The sequence below is a fragment of the Gallus gallus genome, chromosome Z, assembly GCF_016699485.2.
Source record: "Gallus gallus isolate bGalGal1 chromosome Z, bGalGal1.mat.broiler.GRCg7b, whole genome shotgun sequence".
Classification (NCBI taxonomy): Eukaryota; Metazoa; Chordata; class Aves; order Galliformes; family Phasianidae; genus Gallus; species Gallus gallus.
This window is the reverse complement of record NC_052572.1, coordinates 26,399,756-26,420,191: the sequence shown is the minus strand read 5'-3', so window position 1 is coordinate 26,420,191 and position 20,436 is coordinate 26,399,756. Positions and strand designations below refer to the sequence as shown.

Below are 20,436 nucleotides of genomic sequence, written 5' to 3'. Positions count from 1 at the left end.
CCCACTGTCACTGTTGGTGGCTGCCTTGGCCAGCCTTGTCCAGTAGGTTATAAATACAGTTCTGGTGCTAAGCCAACAGCCCTGCCCTGGCGCCTGGGCACTGATAACCCCTCTGCACCAAGATGCACTGCACCGAGCAGGAAGATGCATGGCAGGGATGCCAGCGATGCTGGCACAGGCTGGGCCGCCCCTTCTCCTCCAATGCAACCCCACCCCTGCTCCTCTGGCAGATGGTGCAGAAGGCAGGTCTGCAGGGCTTGCAAAGCAGAGCAGCAGTTTTGGATAAGAGGAAAAATAAATCCAAGCAACTCCATGTGCTTCAGCCTTTACACACCAACCACTGTGAGGAGGACACGGAGAAACAGAGTGACATGGCTTTAAAGAAGGATCTGCATCTCTGCAGATGCAGTGCCTCAAAAATTACTCTAGTTTGTCAGCTGAAGCCTCTGCCAGGCATCAGGGCAAGCAGTGGGGCTCTGGCAGGGTGAACAGATGGCACCTGCATGCAACCTGCTACGTCTGTAAGCCACGTCAAGCCCATCGGCAATGCTGCTTCAAGCCCATCTGGGTTCTTCTCAGGAGCCTCCCTTCTAGTGCCCTGGGACAGAGCTTTGGGTAGGACTCAAAAGCAGAATGGCAGTGGGCAGACTTCCTTCCTTCCTTGTGTGTCACAACCTCTCTCCTACCAGTGATGGAGCAAAATCTGAACAAGACGTGTTCAAGGTGTTATCTGGGACATCTTATCTGTGAACTGTAATGAAGAAGAAAAGGACCCTGCTTGGCCTCCTGCACCGGACAAAAGGGTTTGACACAAAGGTGTGAGGAGAAGCACACAAAAATAACTTTGCCTTAGAAAACTGGCCAGTACATCCACTCTCCCAACCCAGCTGTAAGACACGAGCACTCACTGAGCCTACAGTACCCAAGAGCCAAGGAAAGAGAGCTCAGGACCCAACACAGCATTAATTCTGTAAGCTATTAGCTAGCATTTAACACCAGCTTTCAGTTGCTCCCCTTAGCAAAACCGCCTGCGTCTTGAAAAAGATGCTTCGACAGCAGCAGCTGAAAAAGGGATTAAGGAAGCTGCTGTGCTCCCCAGTACCACAGCCAACAATTCAAGGATCAGAAAGTGTCATGAGCCAAGTCCCCCCTTCCTTGGCCAGACTGTGGGAGGGAGACAGGGCTGGATGTGCTGCAAGCTCCTCATGGGGCGGAAATGAAGCCCTAAATAAAGATTACTGTGAGTCCACATGGACCTTAAAATAAACTCTTCATCTCAGCTCATGCAGATCTCAGGCACGCCCACTTGCTCTCATTCTGCCCGCAAGGAGCACTGCCGTTCATCCTCACCAAGAAATACTCGAGGAAGCTGTGGGGCAAAGAAGTGAAAACCTTACACAGAGTCCTTCTCAAGCTGCCAACAGATCGATCACAGCCATTCTCACCACCAGGCTACCATTCAGGTACACTTACCACGCTGATTTCTGTTTATTGTTGTGGACAAACAAGGCAAATTTTAGTAAGGTTCTAAGTATTGGTATAGCGCAGTTAACCACAGCTGGTAACTGCCAGGAATGTGTAACCGTATTCTGCAATGCAGTAAAGGATCTTTGAAAAGTTCAGAGGTCATTTAGAAGCGTGATCCAACAAGAAACTTGTAGACCTCAATCATTCATAAACCCACATGCAGAAAGCCACTCTCATCAATTTCAGAGGGAGACAAGTGACTAAAGTTTCTTCGTCCTTCCAGTCCCAGTGGTTTGAAGGAACAAGAACACCTGTTTTTAATTTCTCAGAGGGAACTTTCTCTCCTTAATCACTCGCGTTCCTTTGGTACATCCCATCAGTTTAAGCCAGAGGGACAGCAAAACTGCTATACATCAACGCCAGATTAACACATGCCATCTCTGGCACCTGAGAACTGTTTTTGTTACTAACACGCTACTTCCTTTCCTGACTGCAGACCTCACCTCCCATCTATCACAGCACAAGGAGCCATGAAGACATGCGCTGGGCTGGTTGAGAGAACTGGATGGAACAAAAAGTACCCTTTTTTTCCCTGGACTTGTGCTCAGTTCATGGCAGCATGGCCTATAACAACTTCTGAAACTCTGTTAAAGACACTGTATGAGCGTTATCTGTAGTATATACAGCAACAAAATTTCTAACATTCCGCATGAATTTTTCTGCATTATAGCACTCAGCTCACTATGAAATTACTGCAGTCAAAAATGCTCTACAGTAACCTTAAAACTTACTATTCTGCTTTCTCCTTAAGAAGTTATTTTTTCACATAAACTTTAGTCCAGTTTCCATTTAGTCTACGCATCAGAACTATTAATGGAAAAAAAAACCAAACAACAACATTCTACTAAGGTAAATAACGAGGCAGTGATGAGCAAATATGCCCTGTTTAAACATTCGCAACAGCTGACATTAACCCACCAATCTCACAAATGTGTCATCTCCAAAAGAATAACTGCATTTTTTCAGCTAACGTACGTTAAAAGGCAGCAGATCTAAAATTTCAGAACAAAAAATTGCTACATGTGGCCTTCTTATATGATAGCTGAAAGAACACACAGTTACTTCAAGCCCTGGCACTTCCAGATGTTGTTACTACCAGCTGCTCCCAGGGACACCACCAGGGACCTGTTAGAAGATAGGTCACTCTGAAAGTAATACCTCCTATTTATTTCCATTGAAACAACAGCAGATACATGTAGTATCTTCAAACTGGCATGGGGCCTGGCATTGTCATGTTACAGGAGAAAGATGTCTTCTCTGGCCTGACTCTGGAACTTCAAGCCTTCATCTTAGTCAGCTGAAGTGTAGTGGTCAGAGCTGATGGTTTGTCCAGGTTGCATGAAATCTGGAAGCACCACCTATCCCAAAGACAGTCCTTGGTACGTAAAACAAAGTGCACTGCATCCTGAACTTTTCCTTTGTTGGGGAATTCACACATCACCACTCCATGGACTGTTGTTTTGACTCTTACTCATGGTGGTGATACCACATCTTGCCACTGGTAATAACGTGATCTAGGAAGCTGTCACCTTCAGCCTTGTATTGGTTCAATAGGTCTTGACGAATTTGCATATGGAGTTCCTCTGTGAGCATTCATGGGACTCACCTGGTGCGAACATTTCAACATTCCAACATTTCCACCATTGTCTGCAAGGCACTGAAGCCTTGCATCATTCACCTCCATCCACAATTCCCTGGCCTCAATCCACCAATTCATGCAGATGAGCTGATTGAGATACTTTTCATTCTGTATTGTGACAGATGTGCATGGCCATCAGGAACATGGCTTTCATGTCACTGTCACCGGAGCTGTAACACACCACCCACCACCTCATTGTGCTCATCTCCACTGGTTGGAGAAAAAATGACACTTACTTGGACAGGACAAGGGGAAAATGGCCATAAACTGGAGCACAGGAAGTTCCACACCAATACACAAAGGAACTTCTTCACAGTGAGGGTGACAGAGCACACGAACAGGCTGCCCAGGGAGGTTGTGGAGTCTCCTTCTCTGAAGATATTCAAGACCTGCCTGGACGCCAACCTGTGCAGTCTGCTGTAGGGAGCCTGCTTTGCAGGGAGGCTGGACTCGAGGATCCCTGGAGGTCCCTTCCAAACCTTACAATTCTGTGATTCTGTGATTTATGAAGTCCTCCCTTGTCCCAGTACATGTGGAGCAAAGTGAAAACCAGCCTATTTTCCCTGACAAGTGGTGGCTCAAACCATCTCATGATGCTGAACAAAGCAATAATCAGTGTGATTTTAATTTTTTTCCTTCCTCAGCTTTACCTTCTCAGTTTATCTACATCAGATGATGGCTTATTGTATCTCGAATATGACAGCACTTCCTTGGAAATATGGGAATCTTCTCACATTAAATATGCACAGCTGTGCCCGTTACCATGGGAGTTGAACTCTGAACAAGGCTCAAGGCCAGAGCATCGTGTTCCTGTGCCACAGTCTAGGGAGGAAACAGGGATTTTTACCAAAGACACTACAGCAGAGAAACAGGTATTCTCTCTAAGGCAGCAATTCAGAAACAAAGACACAAGCAAACAAAAACAAAACTACCATTTGCAATTTCTACTCCTAATTAGCTGCAACAGAAATGAGGAAATAGTTAAACATTTCATGCTGCTACTGAATGAAAACAGCAAATGTTGTGATGATAATAATGATAGCAGCAATAAGCTTGCGTTAACACATGACCAAGGATGGCATGTCAAACCTCTCTAAAGAGGTTTATGGAGATTAACTTGAATAATATCTTTACAGGACAATTACTGACCAGATCTCTGCTTCTCTTCTGATACAAATAGATGGGTATTTAAAACAGAACAAAACCCAGCTAAACCCCTCAACTCCTAATACAGAGGTCACTACCATTTTCAAATGACATGGGAATTCAAGTTTTGCATACTAGCAGCAGGTCAGCAGATGCAGAAAATGTACAAGAGGCACCGTATTCCTGGAAATGCCAGACAGACACACATGAAGAAATACAGTTCATCTGGAATACAGATGGGATATCTGTGTGACTGCTTTGCACTATGCCTTGCCTTTCAGGGAATATTAAAAACATGTATGTCGTTCCCCTTCTTCCTAGCAGAGAGAGAGGGGGTAAACAAGCACATCTGTACAGAAACCTAAACCTGATTAAGATACACATCTGCATCAAGAGCCGAAGCTGAGGGTTTCATCTAGTCGCCCAGAAGTAATTACTGTGATCTACAATGGTAAGCCAGCACCCTCAACAGAGCCATGCCCCTGAGCCTCAGGCGAGCCTCAAGTCCTCAGCTGCACTATCATGACCTATGCTGCCAGGATTAGGGCTAGTGATCACCAAGGGACAGTCTCTGAAGACAAATTTGTCACGCAGAAGAGCAGTGAAATAAAAACACCCTTCTCCAATTCACTCCTGTTTTTTCCATGATGAATGAAGCGAAGAGTGAGACAACCATGGCTTCAATACCTCACTGGTGGTACACACCAGCCTTGGACAACTAAAGGTATCTCATACCATCACCCGTCCACTGTCGCTCTGCTTGCCTTCTCAGCTCTCAGTGAAAGCTGGAGTAGAAAACCCAGGAAGATGTTTTCACCAGATGGCATGGCATGTTTACGTAAGCCCCATGAGCCTTTCCAGAACTATTTGACACCCACTTCATTCTCTCCCTCAAATCTTTATTTCAAAAGTCACCTCCTTTCTTGCAAATACCAGTGATTCTTTCAAAAAGAGAACGTAGAATTTCTGAGGCTGAGAATCAGTCATTTTCAGACCAAGTATGCTCAGGAAATTTTTCATTGCAGGAGTAGAACAGTTGATTTAAACAAACAATCTTGCCAATTACCTGCCTGTGAAAGACATTCACCTACAAGACTTCTTTGTGAAAAGTTCGTGTAATCAAAAGAACTCTACAAGTCACATTAAGCTTCCAGATAATGTTTTGCAAAATGCATTACATGCAGTCAGGTGCAACTTTCAGAAACTTGTGAATAATTATTTAAGAATAAATGGAGAAACAAAGCAGACTTTCCTGCCTTTTAGACCTGTAGTCTGGCTGCACAAAGAACAAAGATCAGTAAGCATCAAGGTTTGCAACCCCCATCTGTATGATCCAGCCGGACAGAACATGGTGCCAATGCTGGCTAAAATCACTGTGCAGAGTGAAAATTGGTTTGTCTGGGCAGCAGGTTTGATTTCCCTGACGCCACTAGGGCTTCTGAAAGACAGCGCCTATGTTGAGTAGGAGTTGCTTAGTTACGGAAGTGAAGATGTTTATTTTGCAGCAAGCAATACACAGATTGCTGATAGACCCACTTCCGAGATAATCCCTGGTGCTGGGACTGCTTCCAGGAAGGGCAGACACAGATGCAGCCCGTGCCAGCTCTGTATCACCTGTACTGACATCACTGCTCACAAACCTTTATGAACTGTGGGACCAGAGGCACCTCTGCCCTTTCTCCAAGGGGATAAATGAGAAAAATCTGTACAAAGAACAGAATTTGACCAATGTGCAAATTCATATCCGTAGACGTTACTTCTTAATTTCAACACAGCAAACTGTCCAGATGCTGCTGCATCAAAACTGTATGCCTCAGAGACAGCTTCAGTACTTTTGCCCAACTTGTACCTGCCTCTAGCAGGCACTTCCTAAGGAACCTCTTTGGATACAACAGTAATTACGACACTCCTGCCGCTAACCTGAAAACAGCTGCTTCTGCCTCTGTGTTCAGCCTGTTTTTCTAAGAAGCCGAAGTTTGTGAGGCCATGCCTCTTTCAATAACTCAAACTTAATTTTCTGTATTTATACAAGCTTCAGATACATCAGGCCGAGATTCCTGGCGTGGAAAAAGGGGTAATGGTTTAGTTCACACACAAGATGCCCCAAGAGCCCTATCCCAAACATTCAGCAAGTGGAAAGACACTGTAAGAGCTCAGATAGTTCTGTATGGTATCAATCTGTGAGCACAAACAAACTTTACTAGTTCCACTGCTTGCAGAAGTAAACATTCAGCAAAAAAGAAAAAAAAAGAAATTATGACCCATAAAACCACAGACAGAAGCAGAAAGTAGATAACTGTTATAAAGAGGGTATTTTCAAAATTAATAGGAAGAGAAGGGGAAACATTTCAGGCTTATGACCTCTTCTTATTCTAATTCTTCATGGGTCTAAACTGTTATAGCCCAAAGCATGATTTATGCACTAAGTCAAAGCATTTACTTCTCACAACGGACTAAAAATAAAAGAGATTTTACACTCAGCACATGCCACTAAAGATAATGGCATTACATGTTAAAATAAAATTATTCCAAAGTAATTTTGTCAAGAATGTGAAATCTGAACCCAAGCACGAATATGTTTAGTAAAACATGATCCATTACTCCACTTGTGTCTAAATACTTGTGAGTCTCCAGACTACGCATTTTATACTGTGCAGTAAAAGTAGGGAAAGGAACTGAGGATTTACAGTCATTAAAAATCTGGTTCATTGTTTTTAAGGACATTCTCGGTATTCGGTAGATACTCATTATTTATAAGAAGCCCAAAATACAAAATGAATACCAGGAGGATAGCAATATTGCAGATACAGGTATCATACTAAATGTGTATAGGCAGTTATCATACATTTTCTTTACTGCTACATAAATGCTGTTTATTGGTTTTCTATGGAAAGCTAAACACTTCACTTCACTGAATTAATGGATGGTTCAATTTAGCACACGAACGTTGGAAATAACCAGATGTACCAAGCTGCCTTTTAACAAAAACAGGTAACTTTTAAGACAGTAAATAAGCTGGAAAAGTTTTATATAGCAGTCCACTAGCAATACTATTATGTTGACTTTATACAGTAGTTACTCAATTTTTTTTTTTCCAATTCAGCACCCATCATACAGGTGCATTTGCACACATTTTTTTCCATTTCCTTAACTTCTCAGTGCATGGAGAAACCAAGAAGACTCTAAGTCACTGCTAGTCATTGCTAGCCTCGTGTCCAGTAAGCTAACATTCATACACATAATGGTTATGTGGCTGGATCCACCAGCAGAGCATTCTTCTTTAATTTACCATCCGACCCCTTCTCCTCCCCCACTTCCCCCCCCCAAACACCCCAACAACAAAACCAAGCCAAAGCAACCCAAGCAATCAAGCAAAAACCAAACAGAATGCTACATTACCCCAGGGAACAAAGAAATCCCTCAAATTAATTGCATGGATTTTACAGCTAATACATAAAATGGAAGAAGTATTTAAACCTCAAATCTTGCCTTTCCTGACTGTCACCGAAACCTCCAAAAGTAATTACAGCTTATGCCTTTCAAACATGAAGCTCTAATTAGGGATTAGGACAAACACTTATTAGAACAGAGAAAACACAAGATGTGGTTTCTGTGAAGCCACTCTGGAGTTGCCCATTATAAAGCAATTGACATTGCTGGAAAGGGAAAATCACCCCACGGCTCCCTGGCTGCGAAGAATAAGGAGTGGAGGAAATGGGAGAAATGCTGCAAACTCTGTGGAAACAAGTTAGCTTGTCACAGATGCTGAATGTGACTTACGGCTCTGTACAATCTGACATAGCATCTTAACTTTTTAAAACTGCATTCCAAATTTAAGGGAAAGACAACATTCCAGACAGACGGTAACTGATACGCTCAGTTATGCAATGGAGTCTGTGCCTTGGGTGGCATACCTATAGATACTTCTCTTGTATATTCCCACACTCGATCACCCAGTCATCAGCCCCTTTAGAGCCTGGTTTCTGTGAGATGAGTAACTGCCTCCTGTTCTTGAGATCCACTCTCCAGCAGTGGGCTGGAGAGAATAATGAACAGATTCACCCTGAAGCAAATCCACCTTCTGCATTTTATCTGAGAGAACTACACATTAGCTTCAATGGAATGTGGCAAGCTTTTATAGCTGCACAGCATAGACCCACTGTGCTAGCAAGGAGTGGCACAGACATATGCCAAAAACTCAGCTTACCTGATGCAGTGCTTTTCTCCATGCACTGTTTCTGAAGGTCCAGGCTCCGCAGCTCCTCCGTGCTGGCATATTTCATGACGGAATTGATGGATGTGAGGGTACTGATCAGCTGTGAATTGAGTGATCCAATCTGGGAGTGTGGCTCACCAAAGGCTTCTGCCAATTCGCTGTAATTTTCGGCAAGCAGCATCTGCTGCTCCTGTAACAGCTTCTGCACACGCTCAATGTAGTGATCCAAGCCCGTCCTCAGCTCAGGTGGAGGCAGCGGGCTTTCCAGGAGGCTGCTCACGGACTCGCACACTGGATCACCCCCAACACCAATGCTCCTGGTACTGGTCGGTACAACCACCAGGGGAGGGGGACCACAGGCAATGCTTCTCATTTTAAGACCAACTAGATAGTTCTCATTAATGTTTATCTGCCCAACACCGCAGTCTTTGGTTTTTATCACAGAGAGTTTTTCAAAGCCAGGGTGACTGGAAAGCAAGGTCCCTACTCCAACCGAACGCATTTTAGCAGATGCGTGTATGTCCTTCACCCGGCCGTCCCCAACTGCCACAGTCCGCATCTCCACACTCACTGTGCTGGTTTGCTGGTCACGGCTGCTTGGAACAGTGTTGGTGCCACAGTCCACTGCCACCGGTGCCTCTGTATTGGTGCATCGGCTCACCATCTCCATAGCCGTGCTGGTCTGCTGGGTGGCAGTGGAAGGCACAGCCATGACTGTGGCTTCTGCCCTGCACACAGTCTCTGTGGCCGTCTGGCGGGAGACGCACTCCTTTGGGGCACAAACAACCACATCCACTGAGCAGTCCCCGCAGCCGATCGACCTCGTCTCCCGGACCTCCCGTGCTGTCCTGCAGAGACTCAGGTCACCAACGGACTCCTCTGTGTTGACGCCTGTCTCGCAGACACTGGTCTCCACACCCACCTTCTTGTCAAGCAGCTCCACGCACCTCCCTGTGCACTGGTCTCGCATCTCTGCCCTCTCCCTCACAAGCCAGCGGCTCATGAGCAGCTCAGGGCCTGCCGCCGTACTCCGTACCGCTGGCCTGCAGGAGGTGCCCACGCTGCTCATCTGCAAATGGCTGCCTACAGACGAATCAGCAACATGCACGTGGTCTCCAACCATTTGGTCTCTCATTTGTACCACAGCCTCCACCATTCTGCTGACGACAAGGGGCTGAGCCATCATGGCTTTATCTACTTTTTTTCTAGATCCAGCCGCCTGCAGCTCCTGTTTTAATTTGGTCATTTCCCTGTCATGGGTTGTCTCCTTTAACTGAACCTCCAGCCTGTAAATCTTTTCTTTAAGGGCTTCAATGGTCTGCTGCTGAAGCTCTATTTCTTTCTCAACTTCTGTCGACAAGCCAAGCATGGCCTCCGTCACCCCAACCCCAGACTCTCTCATTTCTTTCTCTGTCCCCACAGCTACTTCTCTGTGTTGCCTTGAAGATCTGTTGTAAATAACCACATCGTTCATGTTTTCGTCAGCACCAACAGCAACAGATCGGCTTTCTTTTGTCAGGCTTTCTCTAAGGTTTGACGGAACCTCATAGTTGCTGTCCTGGATTTTTTTCTCCAGAGCCTGCATTTCAGCAGTCAACTGCCTGAACTCCTCTACCCTTCGAGAGCTCTGCTCTGCACTCTCCATCTCATCCTCACAGTCAATATAAAGTTCTCCTCCTCTTCGCACCTGAGACAGGTGCTCCCACTGCTCCGCGTTCCCTGCACTGTACGATCTTTTTCTGAAGCCATAGACGTCATTTTGACTGGATTTCCTCTGGCTTTTGAGTTCTGCCATCATGTGCCTCTTTTCCTCCTGTAACACTGAGATTTTGACCTGCAGCACAGGAATGGTCTTCACTTGCTCCTCAAGCTCCTTGAGGCGCTTGAGGGCAATTGCCATTTGTTCCCTGATCTGCTGCAGATGCACTGGACTCACGTTGGTGACTGGTGTGGAAATTCCTGAACTCATCGGGCTGTGCCGGATGGAACTGCCCAAGGAGGAGCCGAAGCAGGCTCCGAAGTCTCCATTCCCCTGGTAACCATTGTGGAGCTGCTGAGGCAAGTGACCGTACCCACTGGACCCAACGAAAGAAGGCAGGGAGCTCGTTGAGCCCATGCCCCCAAAGCTGGAAAGTCGCGGCCTACGGACATCTCCTGGCATTACCTGCATCATTCTCTCCTGTTCAAGTCGTCTGCGTGTTTCCATGAGGGTTTTTGTCACATGGAGGTTGTGCCGAGGAAGCTGTGGGGAAGGAGGAGGGAGCTGCTTACTTTCGGGGACGGTTAAGTAGGAGGGAGATGCCTCAAAGGAAGCCAATGGTCTCACAGCTGCAGATGAAACTACTTGACTCCTTGCTGCCAAGAAAGACTGCTTGTTCTCATCACTGTTAGAAGAAGAGAGAGACTCTGTGGAAGTCCAGTCGCCACAATGGCCACCAGCGTTCTTGGTACTTGTGGAGGCTGGTACTGCTTTCCTCTTCTTCTGGATGTTTAATTTCTTAATGGTATTCCCCTTCTGTATATCGTCCACGTACTTCAGAAAATCCAAGTCTAGCTGGTAGCCATAAGGTGTTTCCACAAAATAGGGGTATTTCCGTTCGTTTTCATCTTTTCCATTTATAATAACTTCCTCTTTTTCTGGAAGAGAAGAAACACAGTGAGCAAACGGGTAAGAAACTATGCCTCAGAGTAAACTAGGCAGCAACACACATACACAAACCAGGATGGGTGCTCACAGTGCTGGAGGCAGAAGCACAGCTGCAGCTCAGAGCAAAACAGCACCCCGCTGATCTACCCTCAGCACTACATCTCATTTAACTTCCTAAAAGCTAATGAATAGGCTTTCAAATGCTGAGAAGTGCACAGAGGTATAGATATGTACATGTACACGCTGATAACTTATGCTACTGGAGTGGTACAGAAGTGGCACAGCAAGCAAATGAAAGTGATTCCTTCCCAAGTCCCTCCAGCCTTCCTGTGGAACACAAGCTTCACGCACAATATGCCATCAGATGAAGGCCTGAGGAACACACTGCCCTGCGTGACTCATCTGGAGACCAACTTGTCCGGAGGGTACATTCAAACAGGCTGTGGGAACAGGAACTCCAACCCTCTCCTTATACAACCGGTGCCATCAGATGTCAGACAGATCCACGGTTGTTCTACTGCCTGCAGAACCACAGCTGCAGGAGCAGCGACGCCGGTTCACTCTTGCTGGCTAACTCCACCAGTGCTCCCGGTCAACACCGAGACCCCATGCTGGGACCCCCAGTCCCACAGCCGTGAGAGAAAGTAGTGGTCCCACAGCCAGGAAAAGTGCCCGCAGCCCAAATACAGGACTCGCCTGTCCCCACAGCCCTCTGAACGCAGCCGCACCAGGTCTGCTGTGCTTCTGCAGGCTGAGTATTTATGCACAGCGCTGCTACTCAGCCTGCTGCTCCCGTCCCACTTGAGAAAAACAACTGCTGCAAGTTATGAGAGGCACCGGAGGAATAACAGAAGTCAGCTTTCCGGTTACCTGAATTAGCCACATGCCTCTGCCCCCACGCTGTAAGTTTCCAGCCACGTATCACTAGGCCTCCAGTACGGCTCCGTGCTGTCCCAGCTGCGTGTGCCACAAACCAGTTCCCCAGAGCCTCCCACTCGCTCCTTCCTCACCCCATAAGGAAAAAAAACTCCCACGCCGGCGCAAACCTGGCCTGGCAGGGCGAGGCGATTTCATAGGCTGCGCTCTCACCGCTGGAAAGCAGCTCTTCCCCGCGCACTCTGCGCCGCCGTACGCCCGCGGCCGGGGAACGGTGAAGGGCTACGAGGCGCAGCGCCGCCGCCGCTCCGCCCCACGCCCCGGACCCCACTCCTGCCCCGCCAGCAGCCTCCGTCGCCGGGTTTGTTCCCAACGAGGCTGCGTTCGGAGCGCCGCGTCCTCTTAAAGGAATATAAGCCTCGGGAAAATGAAAAAAAAAAAAAAAAAAAAAAAAGGAAAAGAAAAAAAAAACCTGCTTGCTGCAACTACAGGAAGTGACTTAATGTTGCACTGAAAGGGTTCAGGAGGGGGGGGGGGGAAAGGCTCCTGTTTTTCCAGTTTCCTTGGCATGCTTAAGGAAGGCTGCTCTGTCTGCAGACAGTGTAACTGCTTTCATGACAAGCGTTTCTCTTAACGCTTCTGGCTACCGCAGGATGCCCCGAAGCAGGATGCTGTGCGGGGACGCTGCCTTCCCTGGCACCAGGTGAGCGTGGGACGCCAAGCAGAGCAGGCAGTGAGCACACTGCTGTCGTGGTCCTGCCGGCACTGCCTGTGTAGCGACTGCTCGAGGGACACAAACAGCCCTCCCCGCCCAGACCACATGTTTCTGCTGGAACACCAGAGTCTCGGTATGCCGTGGTATTTACTTATAGATGCACCCAAAATAGCCAACTGAATGCCAGAGTGGAAGCAAAAATACACGTATACACGCATACTCCAAGCACAGAAGCACACAGACCCTTCCAGCAGGTCTGCCTCAAGGGTAGGAAGGGAAGAGGTCTCCAAAGAATGCCAACAGGAGGGAATGAGACAGAGCAGCTCCCCACATTACTGCTTTTCCTCCCCAAATTCAGTGTTCTGTCCCCAGATTCTCCTCCTGGCTCTGCAGTGTCGCCTTTCCATGGCTCCCTGCCCTAGGCTAGTCACCCTTCCTTTTCCCTCCAGCCCCATGGTTTGCATCCCCTCTCACACCAGCTCCCCCTGCCTGTAGTTTCCCGGTCTTTTTCTGCCTTCTTCCCACACATGGAATTTCTCATCCGTTTTCTCAACTTGCATCCATTTGCCTGTTCCATAAATTTTAACCCCAAATACGGTTATACCTTCATCCCTCATCCTGGCCTTGGATGACGATGGGTCCCTTCACCCAGCCCTTGCAAATTCAAGCTCCATCGTACCAACTTTTCCTGTTCTCCCTTTCTTCCGTGACCCTTTCCTCTGCTTGTCTGGTTGCTTTTCTTCCTATGCAATGACATCCCTGGTTCTCCCATTACTACACCACTGAAGTCAAGCAGCCCCTGACAAGTTGTCCTTGGGCTCAATGCATAACTGTAGGATGAGGAAGGAAGAAACAGGCTCTTCAGAAAGTCCTAGGACTTAAGAAGCAATGCATCTATGGAAAAAAAAAATTCAAAAACTCTCTAGAAAGACATGCAAATTGCAAGTTAAGTCATAAGCATCAAACTGGAATCACAGACAATTTTTTCTCCTTCATGAACCAGTACTGAGATCGCTAAGCAGAAAAACATCAATAATAAATAACTAAAAAAACACAGCTACTCTGAACCCCTCGTTAAATGTCTCCACAACACATGCAGGCAGTTAAGTACCTTCACAGTGAAATAAATCACAGAATTGTTTGAGTTGGAAGGGCCCTTTAAAGGCCATCTGGTCCAGCTCCCCTGCAATGAACACAGACACATCCAGCTAGATCAGGTTGCTTAAAGTCCCATACAGCCTGACCTCGAGCGTCTCCAGGGATGGGGCATCTACCACGTCTCTGAGCAACCTGTTCCACTGCCTCACTGCTCCTGTTGTAAAAAACTTTTTCCTTATATCCAACTTAAATCTTCTCTCTTTTAGTTTGAAACCATTTCCCCTTCTTATCACAAGAGACTCCACTAAAGAATCCATCCCTTTCCTTCTTACAGCTCCCCTTTAGATAATGAAAGGCCGCTATCAAGTTTCTCTGGAGCCTCCTCTTCTCCAAACTAAACAGCCCCTGTCCTTGTAGGAGAGGTGCTCCATCTCTTGGATCATTTTTGTGGCCCTCATCTGGACATGCTCCAACAGGTCCACATCCCTCCTGTACTGCGGACTCCACATCTGGATGCAGTACTCCAGGTGAGGCCTCATCAGTGCAGAGTAGAGGGGCAGGATCACCTCCCTCGCCCTGATGGCCATGCTTCTTCTGATGCAGCCCAGGGTACAGCTGGCTTTCTTGGCTGCATGAGCACATTGCTGGCTTATGTGCCATCCATGAGGACCAAATTCATGTGGTCCTCAGCTTATCCTGTCAGTGCGTGCTGTGCGTATCTGGCACTCCATAAGCTCAAGGCTGCGTGTGGAACTGACTCTGCATATGACTTCTCCTTAAAACAACACTATCAACACTCCATGAACACAATCCCAGCATTATAAGTGGATCTTTGGAGACATTTCTTGATATGTTAAGACAAATGAGAATCATGAATGCAACCTAACAACAACAGCACGCTGTGATGTGGCACACAGGACCTGCGCCAAGCCTTTGTGCGTTTTGCTGTCTCAGAGAAAGGGCTAGAATGGGTGTGCCTGCTAAGCCTGTAACAAAGAAAAATGGATGGCTGTTTTCAGGCAATTAAAAATGGCTTTGTTAGTTCCAAAGGAAAAATGTTCTCACAAAAAGGAAATGGATAAACACCTGATAAGAGTACAGACCTTGTTCCTTTCAGCCACTGGATGAACCATGGATGCCTTTACCCTCTAGCCTTGGAAGATGAGTACCAAGTGCTGCACAAGCAGTACCTCAGGGGAGTCTCAGAATAAGTTCTACCTATATGTGGTCTTCTGCCAGAATGGCAAATGTTCACGCAGAGAGAATTCCAAGTGAGCAAGGTTCCTACTCCATTCACTCCAACATACAGAAGTATAGGTGCAATGCCATGACAGGACAAATTCTCTTCTCAGGCTTCCCGTCTCATCCTTGGCTAGCTGATCAGGGGCACTGCTGAAACCAGGATTTCCCCAGTCTCTACAGTATCTCAGGCTTATTTTAATCACATGATTATGTTAGGCTGTAGAAGGATGTGAAGACACACAAACAGTGTGAAAACGACATTTTCTTCTGACAGTGTAGACAATTTCTTCTGACAATTGACTTCTTTCACGTGCAATGAGACACAGAGACATTACTCTTTCAGGTGAGTAGCTGTGAAGATACTCTGTGCAGTACGGAACCCTCATTGTGTTACTGTCATTATTAATGTGTTTCTTTTGAAGTATGCAAAGCTTCTGTGATAATCATGGACAAGACACAAACAGTGTTGAAAAAATGCACTCTTCTGTTCTCGTCTCCTGCACTGCTAGGACTGGCTCTGTCCAAACATTCCAGTCTTGCCATCTTCCATAAAATTATATCCTATCCAGTGCACTACACAAGAACATCAGTATATTCAAATATTGAGTCAGCTCTACCCAAGTCCACACTAATCATGCCTGCTCCCAGACCGGGAGAACTGGAAAAAAACAGGACATTTAGTTGATGTGCTAAAAGACTTTTGGGGAGAGAAAAGAGCAAAGTAGAGAAAATATGAGCAGACCAGAGCTTTGGCTCTGTAAGCCAGGGAAGCTGTACTGTAAGGCCACCTTGGAGGGTCTGGAAAGAGCAAAGAGAAGTAACTGAAAAAGTATCTCTGAAGCAGAAAAGCTAAGGTGCCTTAAAAAATACAGACTTCACATCTAAAGCCTTTTCTCCCCATCTGGTTATGATATCTGCTCTAAGGCATTTTTATCTTGGATCTGACTGCTATTAAAAAAGTCTCTTCCACTGAAAAAGCATTATGAATAACAGAGTCTCCTTCCCAGAGTTATGGCGTAAGACAATTCATAAAGAATGCTGCAGAGAAAAAAGGCAGAAGCAATAGCTGGTATAAACAGAATAGATTCCATGTCTTTCTGCTGCTGAGCTTAAGTACTGAAAATCATCCAGAGAAGGAGAAGAAGAGACAAATATGATCTTTTTGATGCTTTACTGCAATAGAAAATAAATTAACCATTTTCCCCTTCTACTCTCCCCAATCATACTACTTTGTTCTTTTTTTTCCTCTGGTCTTCAGCAAATGGCAATAAGTCTCAGTCTTCTGAAAAGAACCAACACATGTGAAGCTGAGTATTTGTTTAAAAAGAAATTGCAGAATTAGCCAGCATTCTTTCATGTTACTTTTCAGGTGTTGGTCTTTCAATAAAACTTAAATTGAAAAAAGAACGTGGAGAATATTTATTAGTCTTGCAACATACTAATATGGTCAGGCTTCTTTTAACTATAACTACACAGATTTGCATCTTCTCAAAGAATTTCAAAGAAAAATGAGGAGCAGAAGGATTGTAAAATATCAGGTTTTTGGACAGTTTTCAGTTTGTGGGTCACTAACGTGAACGTAAACAGCAGCAGTGTTTAAGAAAAATGGTTCAGATGACTGCTATTTGTTTGCACTGTGAAGGCAAAGACTGGGCTACAAAGTCACAGTCACCAAAGGTCAGTGAAAGCAGAAGGCAACTGAGAAATCTGCTGTCTTAATACTTCACTTTTTCTAGAAGAACTGGGACCATTATACTAACACAGGAGTAAGCTCAAATCATAGCCACAATGCAAAAGCATCCATGTCTTCCCACTGACTTGCCTGGGCTTTGGATAAACCCAGTGGGAAAAGTCTCCCTCAGGCAGTGAAGGTACTCTGAAGATGTACAATCCTAGTTGCTTAGAATTACACCAAACTTACCATTATAATAAAAACAGAAGAAAAATTTTGATTGCTTAGCATGATACCAAAAACAATGAGCCAGACTTCACCTTTGTACTGGAAATCAGATGGATGCAGTAGCCTGAATGTCCCATTGCCACAGGCTCCTCAAGGTTCAACTTCTAAACCACAGTCTCACAGAAACAGTTTTGACTTTTCTTACTTTTCTCCTCTTGCTATCTACTTACAGACTGTTCGTGGCTATGAAAAACAGGATGTTTTGGTGTGACATAAAAAGCACTCGCAATGCTCACCAGCCTGCTATGCAAAGGTCTCTTGGTATTAGGACAGCCTTTCAAGGTCACATAATTTTTTTTCTTAATAGATGGTTATAGGCTTTCCCATGATAAAAGTTACCTACAGAGTTTTAAGGGGAACAGTGTGTAACCATAACCAACAATTATTTCTGCAAGCCATCAACAGAAAAGACCTTTCAAAAAACATTTTCCTCCACCCTCTCCAGTATTTTTAATATCCAATTCTTTTACTTCAAGAACTCCTGAACTGAAAACTTGCAGCTCAAACAGCTTAATTGAAATAAAAACACATTATATAAATCATGCAAATTAATTAACCACGAATAAAAGCCTGACTTTGTGTGTGGGAAACCCATTTCTGAAAAAAATTACGGAGCGACTGTAAGATGTCCCCTTATCAGAATTCACAAAACCTTTATTTGCTTGACAACTCCCTTACTTGAGGTCTAAAATATAAAGTCTCCTTTTCAACTGCTGCCGCTTTCTGGGAATAGCTCTAGTTTTGGACGCTCTGTGATGGGACAGCTTGTGTGTTTACCACCCCAGGGCTGCTCACCACAAAAACTCAAAACTAACAGTCTAGCCTGTTTTGCTCCCATCCCAGTTTCTGACTCATAGATCCCAGGGGAAATCAAACTAAGGCTGGCAAGGGATAAAGCTGCTAGCTTATTCCAGCCTGCCCCACCAGCAGTAAGGAGAAGCTTGAGCAGAAACCATGGTGGAGGTTGCTCAGGAGTGCTGCCATAAAAACAGTAGGTAGAGCGCACAGATCAGTCTGTGGCTGCAGACTGATGTGGATGTGAGCCAGCAGATGTGCTTTCCTTCTTGGCTTGAAGCTGGGTGCATATCTCAGTCCCTTTTACTGGCTTTTGAAAACCAGATATCAACAAGGCAAGTTCAAAGCAGATGAATTTATGCTTGCCAAGCACCTGACTTTATGTGCACTTATTTCTGCATCTTGCACTATTTGTCTATTTAAGAACTGCCTTTCATTCCCTGAAGCATTTCTTTTATTCTCTACTATGCACACAGATACACATCCGTGACAAATCACAGAATTGTGAATGAAGAGCGTTCAATTTAAAGGTGCTTTCCAAATCAGATTAACTTAGGCCCAGCAAAATTACATAAATTATAGCAAGCAGTAAATACCAACCTATAGCCTCAGAGACAGCTTTGCAGTGTGCTCTGCGCACCACAGTGGGAAAGCACCGGGTGTCAGCCCAGCATAGCCCTCCTTGCTGACAGCACATCCCAACAGATCCAGGCCAACTGGGTGAGCTGATGCTACTGCTAAACATGAGGTATGGCAGCTTGCTGTCCTCTGCTGCAGAAGAGAAACCCGTATGTCCCCTGACAGTGTGACATACCTGTCAATTCATCGTCACCAGTAAAATTACTGTGGAAAAAAGGATGTCAAAGACCAAGACATCCATACACTCAGTACGTGTGCTTCACAAAATCCCCATGGAGTGTTTGCAAAGCAAAAGGGGGCAAATCTTCAAATTTTTCTCTTCCTTCTCCTCTCATCCAAACCACCTCCACAACCCCCAGAGGAGTCATGGGTACAAGCCAAGCTTGTGCCTGAAAATGTTTCAGCACAACCTGCCTCAAGTTCAAGAAGGCTGCATGTGCTTTCTGGCCTGTAAGAACTGATTTGCCAATTTAGAAAGGTTATTGTATTATAAATCTATGTCTGTAAATTTCTGAAGAGATGAGAAGCAGAGAAGAGAGGTGTAGTTATTGTAACAGGAGTAACCATCCTTAAAGAACCATATTCCTCAGGTATAAACCTCCCACAGCATATTAAAACTGATTTACAGTTTCACTTTGGTCTTGCAGTGCAAAAAATAGGGAAAAAATGGAAGAACTGTCTTCTGCAAGAATAATTTTATAAATATTTGTATTTATGAGTCCTGGAAGGACTTTATTTTGTTGCATGCTTATCCTCCATAAGGAAATGCTTTATGCTGCATAATCAGTATGATATTTCAAATACCGGGAATTGTTCCCTCCTATCCCCTTTGATATTAATCTCATACTGATTAATCGTGTGAAATATAACACGTATTGCCTTCCAAACCTCAAAAACCTGTGTGATCTGTGTTTTCCAAAGACACTAAGAGTTTTCTCTGCACCTGAAATACTACAGACTGATAAACTAGCTTTGTTCAAAAAGTTAAAAAAGCAGTAATCGGAGAAAATAAGGAAAGTGTCAGTTTAGAAATAATTCTTATGTGCACTTTTAATAGCTAAAAGCAGTGGCTTATAGTTGAAAGCCTATGAACAGCACTGAAATTGAGCAACTTGAAGGGTAACAGTTACCATTCTTCTACTAGAAAGGTGGCTTTGTGTAAACAGACTAAGACTCCATTCACTTAAATGCACAGAATGCACATCTCCCGACTAGAAAATTGGCGTCTGTTAAGGAAAACAAACTCCTTAGTACATAATAACAAAACCGAAGGGTTGCCAGAGGTGCAGTAAACTGTAGGCACACAGTCCCTTCAGGTGACAGCCTAGAAGCATGCATCTGGGAGAGAACCGAGAAAACCAAGTGCTGTTAGAAAAGAAAAAGCACCCAACATGGAAGACATGCATTACTGAACATAGGAAATCAGCAGCCAGGGCAGATTTTCAGCTGTGTTACCCAAATAGGTGCACTCCCACCCCTTTTCACAGATTTACACAGTGCCAGCAGTCAGGCTCTCGCATCTCACCTCTCCTGCTCTGTGCTAGGGTCTCCTTTACCGATCCGCTGAGAAGCAATTGTTGAATGCTGCAGTGTTTAGTTTTTCAGGAAATTAAGTCTGAAGCACACTTTCCTTTGCCTTAAAGGGAATGCATACTCCTGACACATCAGCAGGCAAGGAGCCCAGAGGTTGCTACAGAGAATTTATTTATACTCATTTGGAATTTCCTGACAAAATCCTAGCCCGCCTGCCAGCCTGCCTGCCAGTGCAGCTTAGCACCAGTGTTTTCCTTCACGTCATTTCAGATGGCGCTTGGTGCCTCAGGCTGTTCCCAAAGGGTTAAATGCATGAAATGGACAGATGCACAAACAGGGCTGCACCAAACTGCATGCTAAAAAAAAAAAAAAAATGTCCTCTGATGGAAGACAGATTTAATCC

The 20,436-nt window shown here is 45.3% G+C and overlaps 1 protein-coding gene across 26 annotated transcripts in view; it reads right to left on the bottom strand.

Annotated features, from left to right (window-relative positions):
- Positions 1 to 20,436, bottom strand: part of KANK1 (KN motif and ankyrin repeat domains 1) — a 117,328-nt gene that overhangs the window by 15,475 nt on the left and 81,417 nt on the right. For 18 of the 26 annotated variants that reach the window (XM_015280064.4, XM_025144645.3, XM_046905208.1 and 15 more), the window contains one exon: positions 8,520 to 11,165. In XM_015280064.4, coding sequence (XP_015135550.2) covers positions 8,520 to 11,165 — 2,646 coding nt within the window. The other 8 variants (XM_040655365.2, XM_025144648.3, XM_025144649.3 and 5 more) reach the window with 5 other exon arrangements.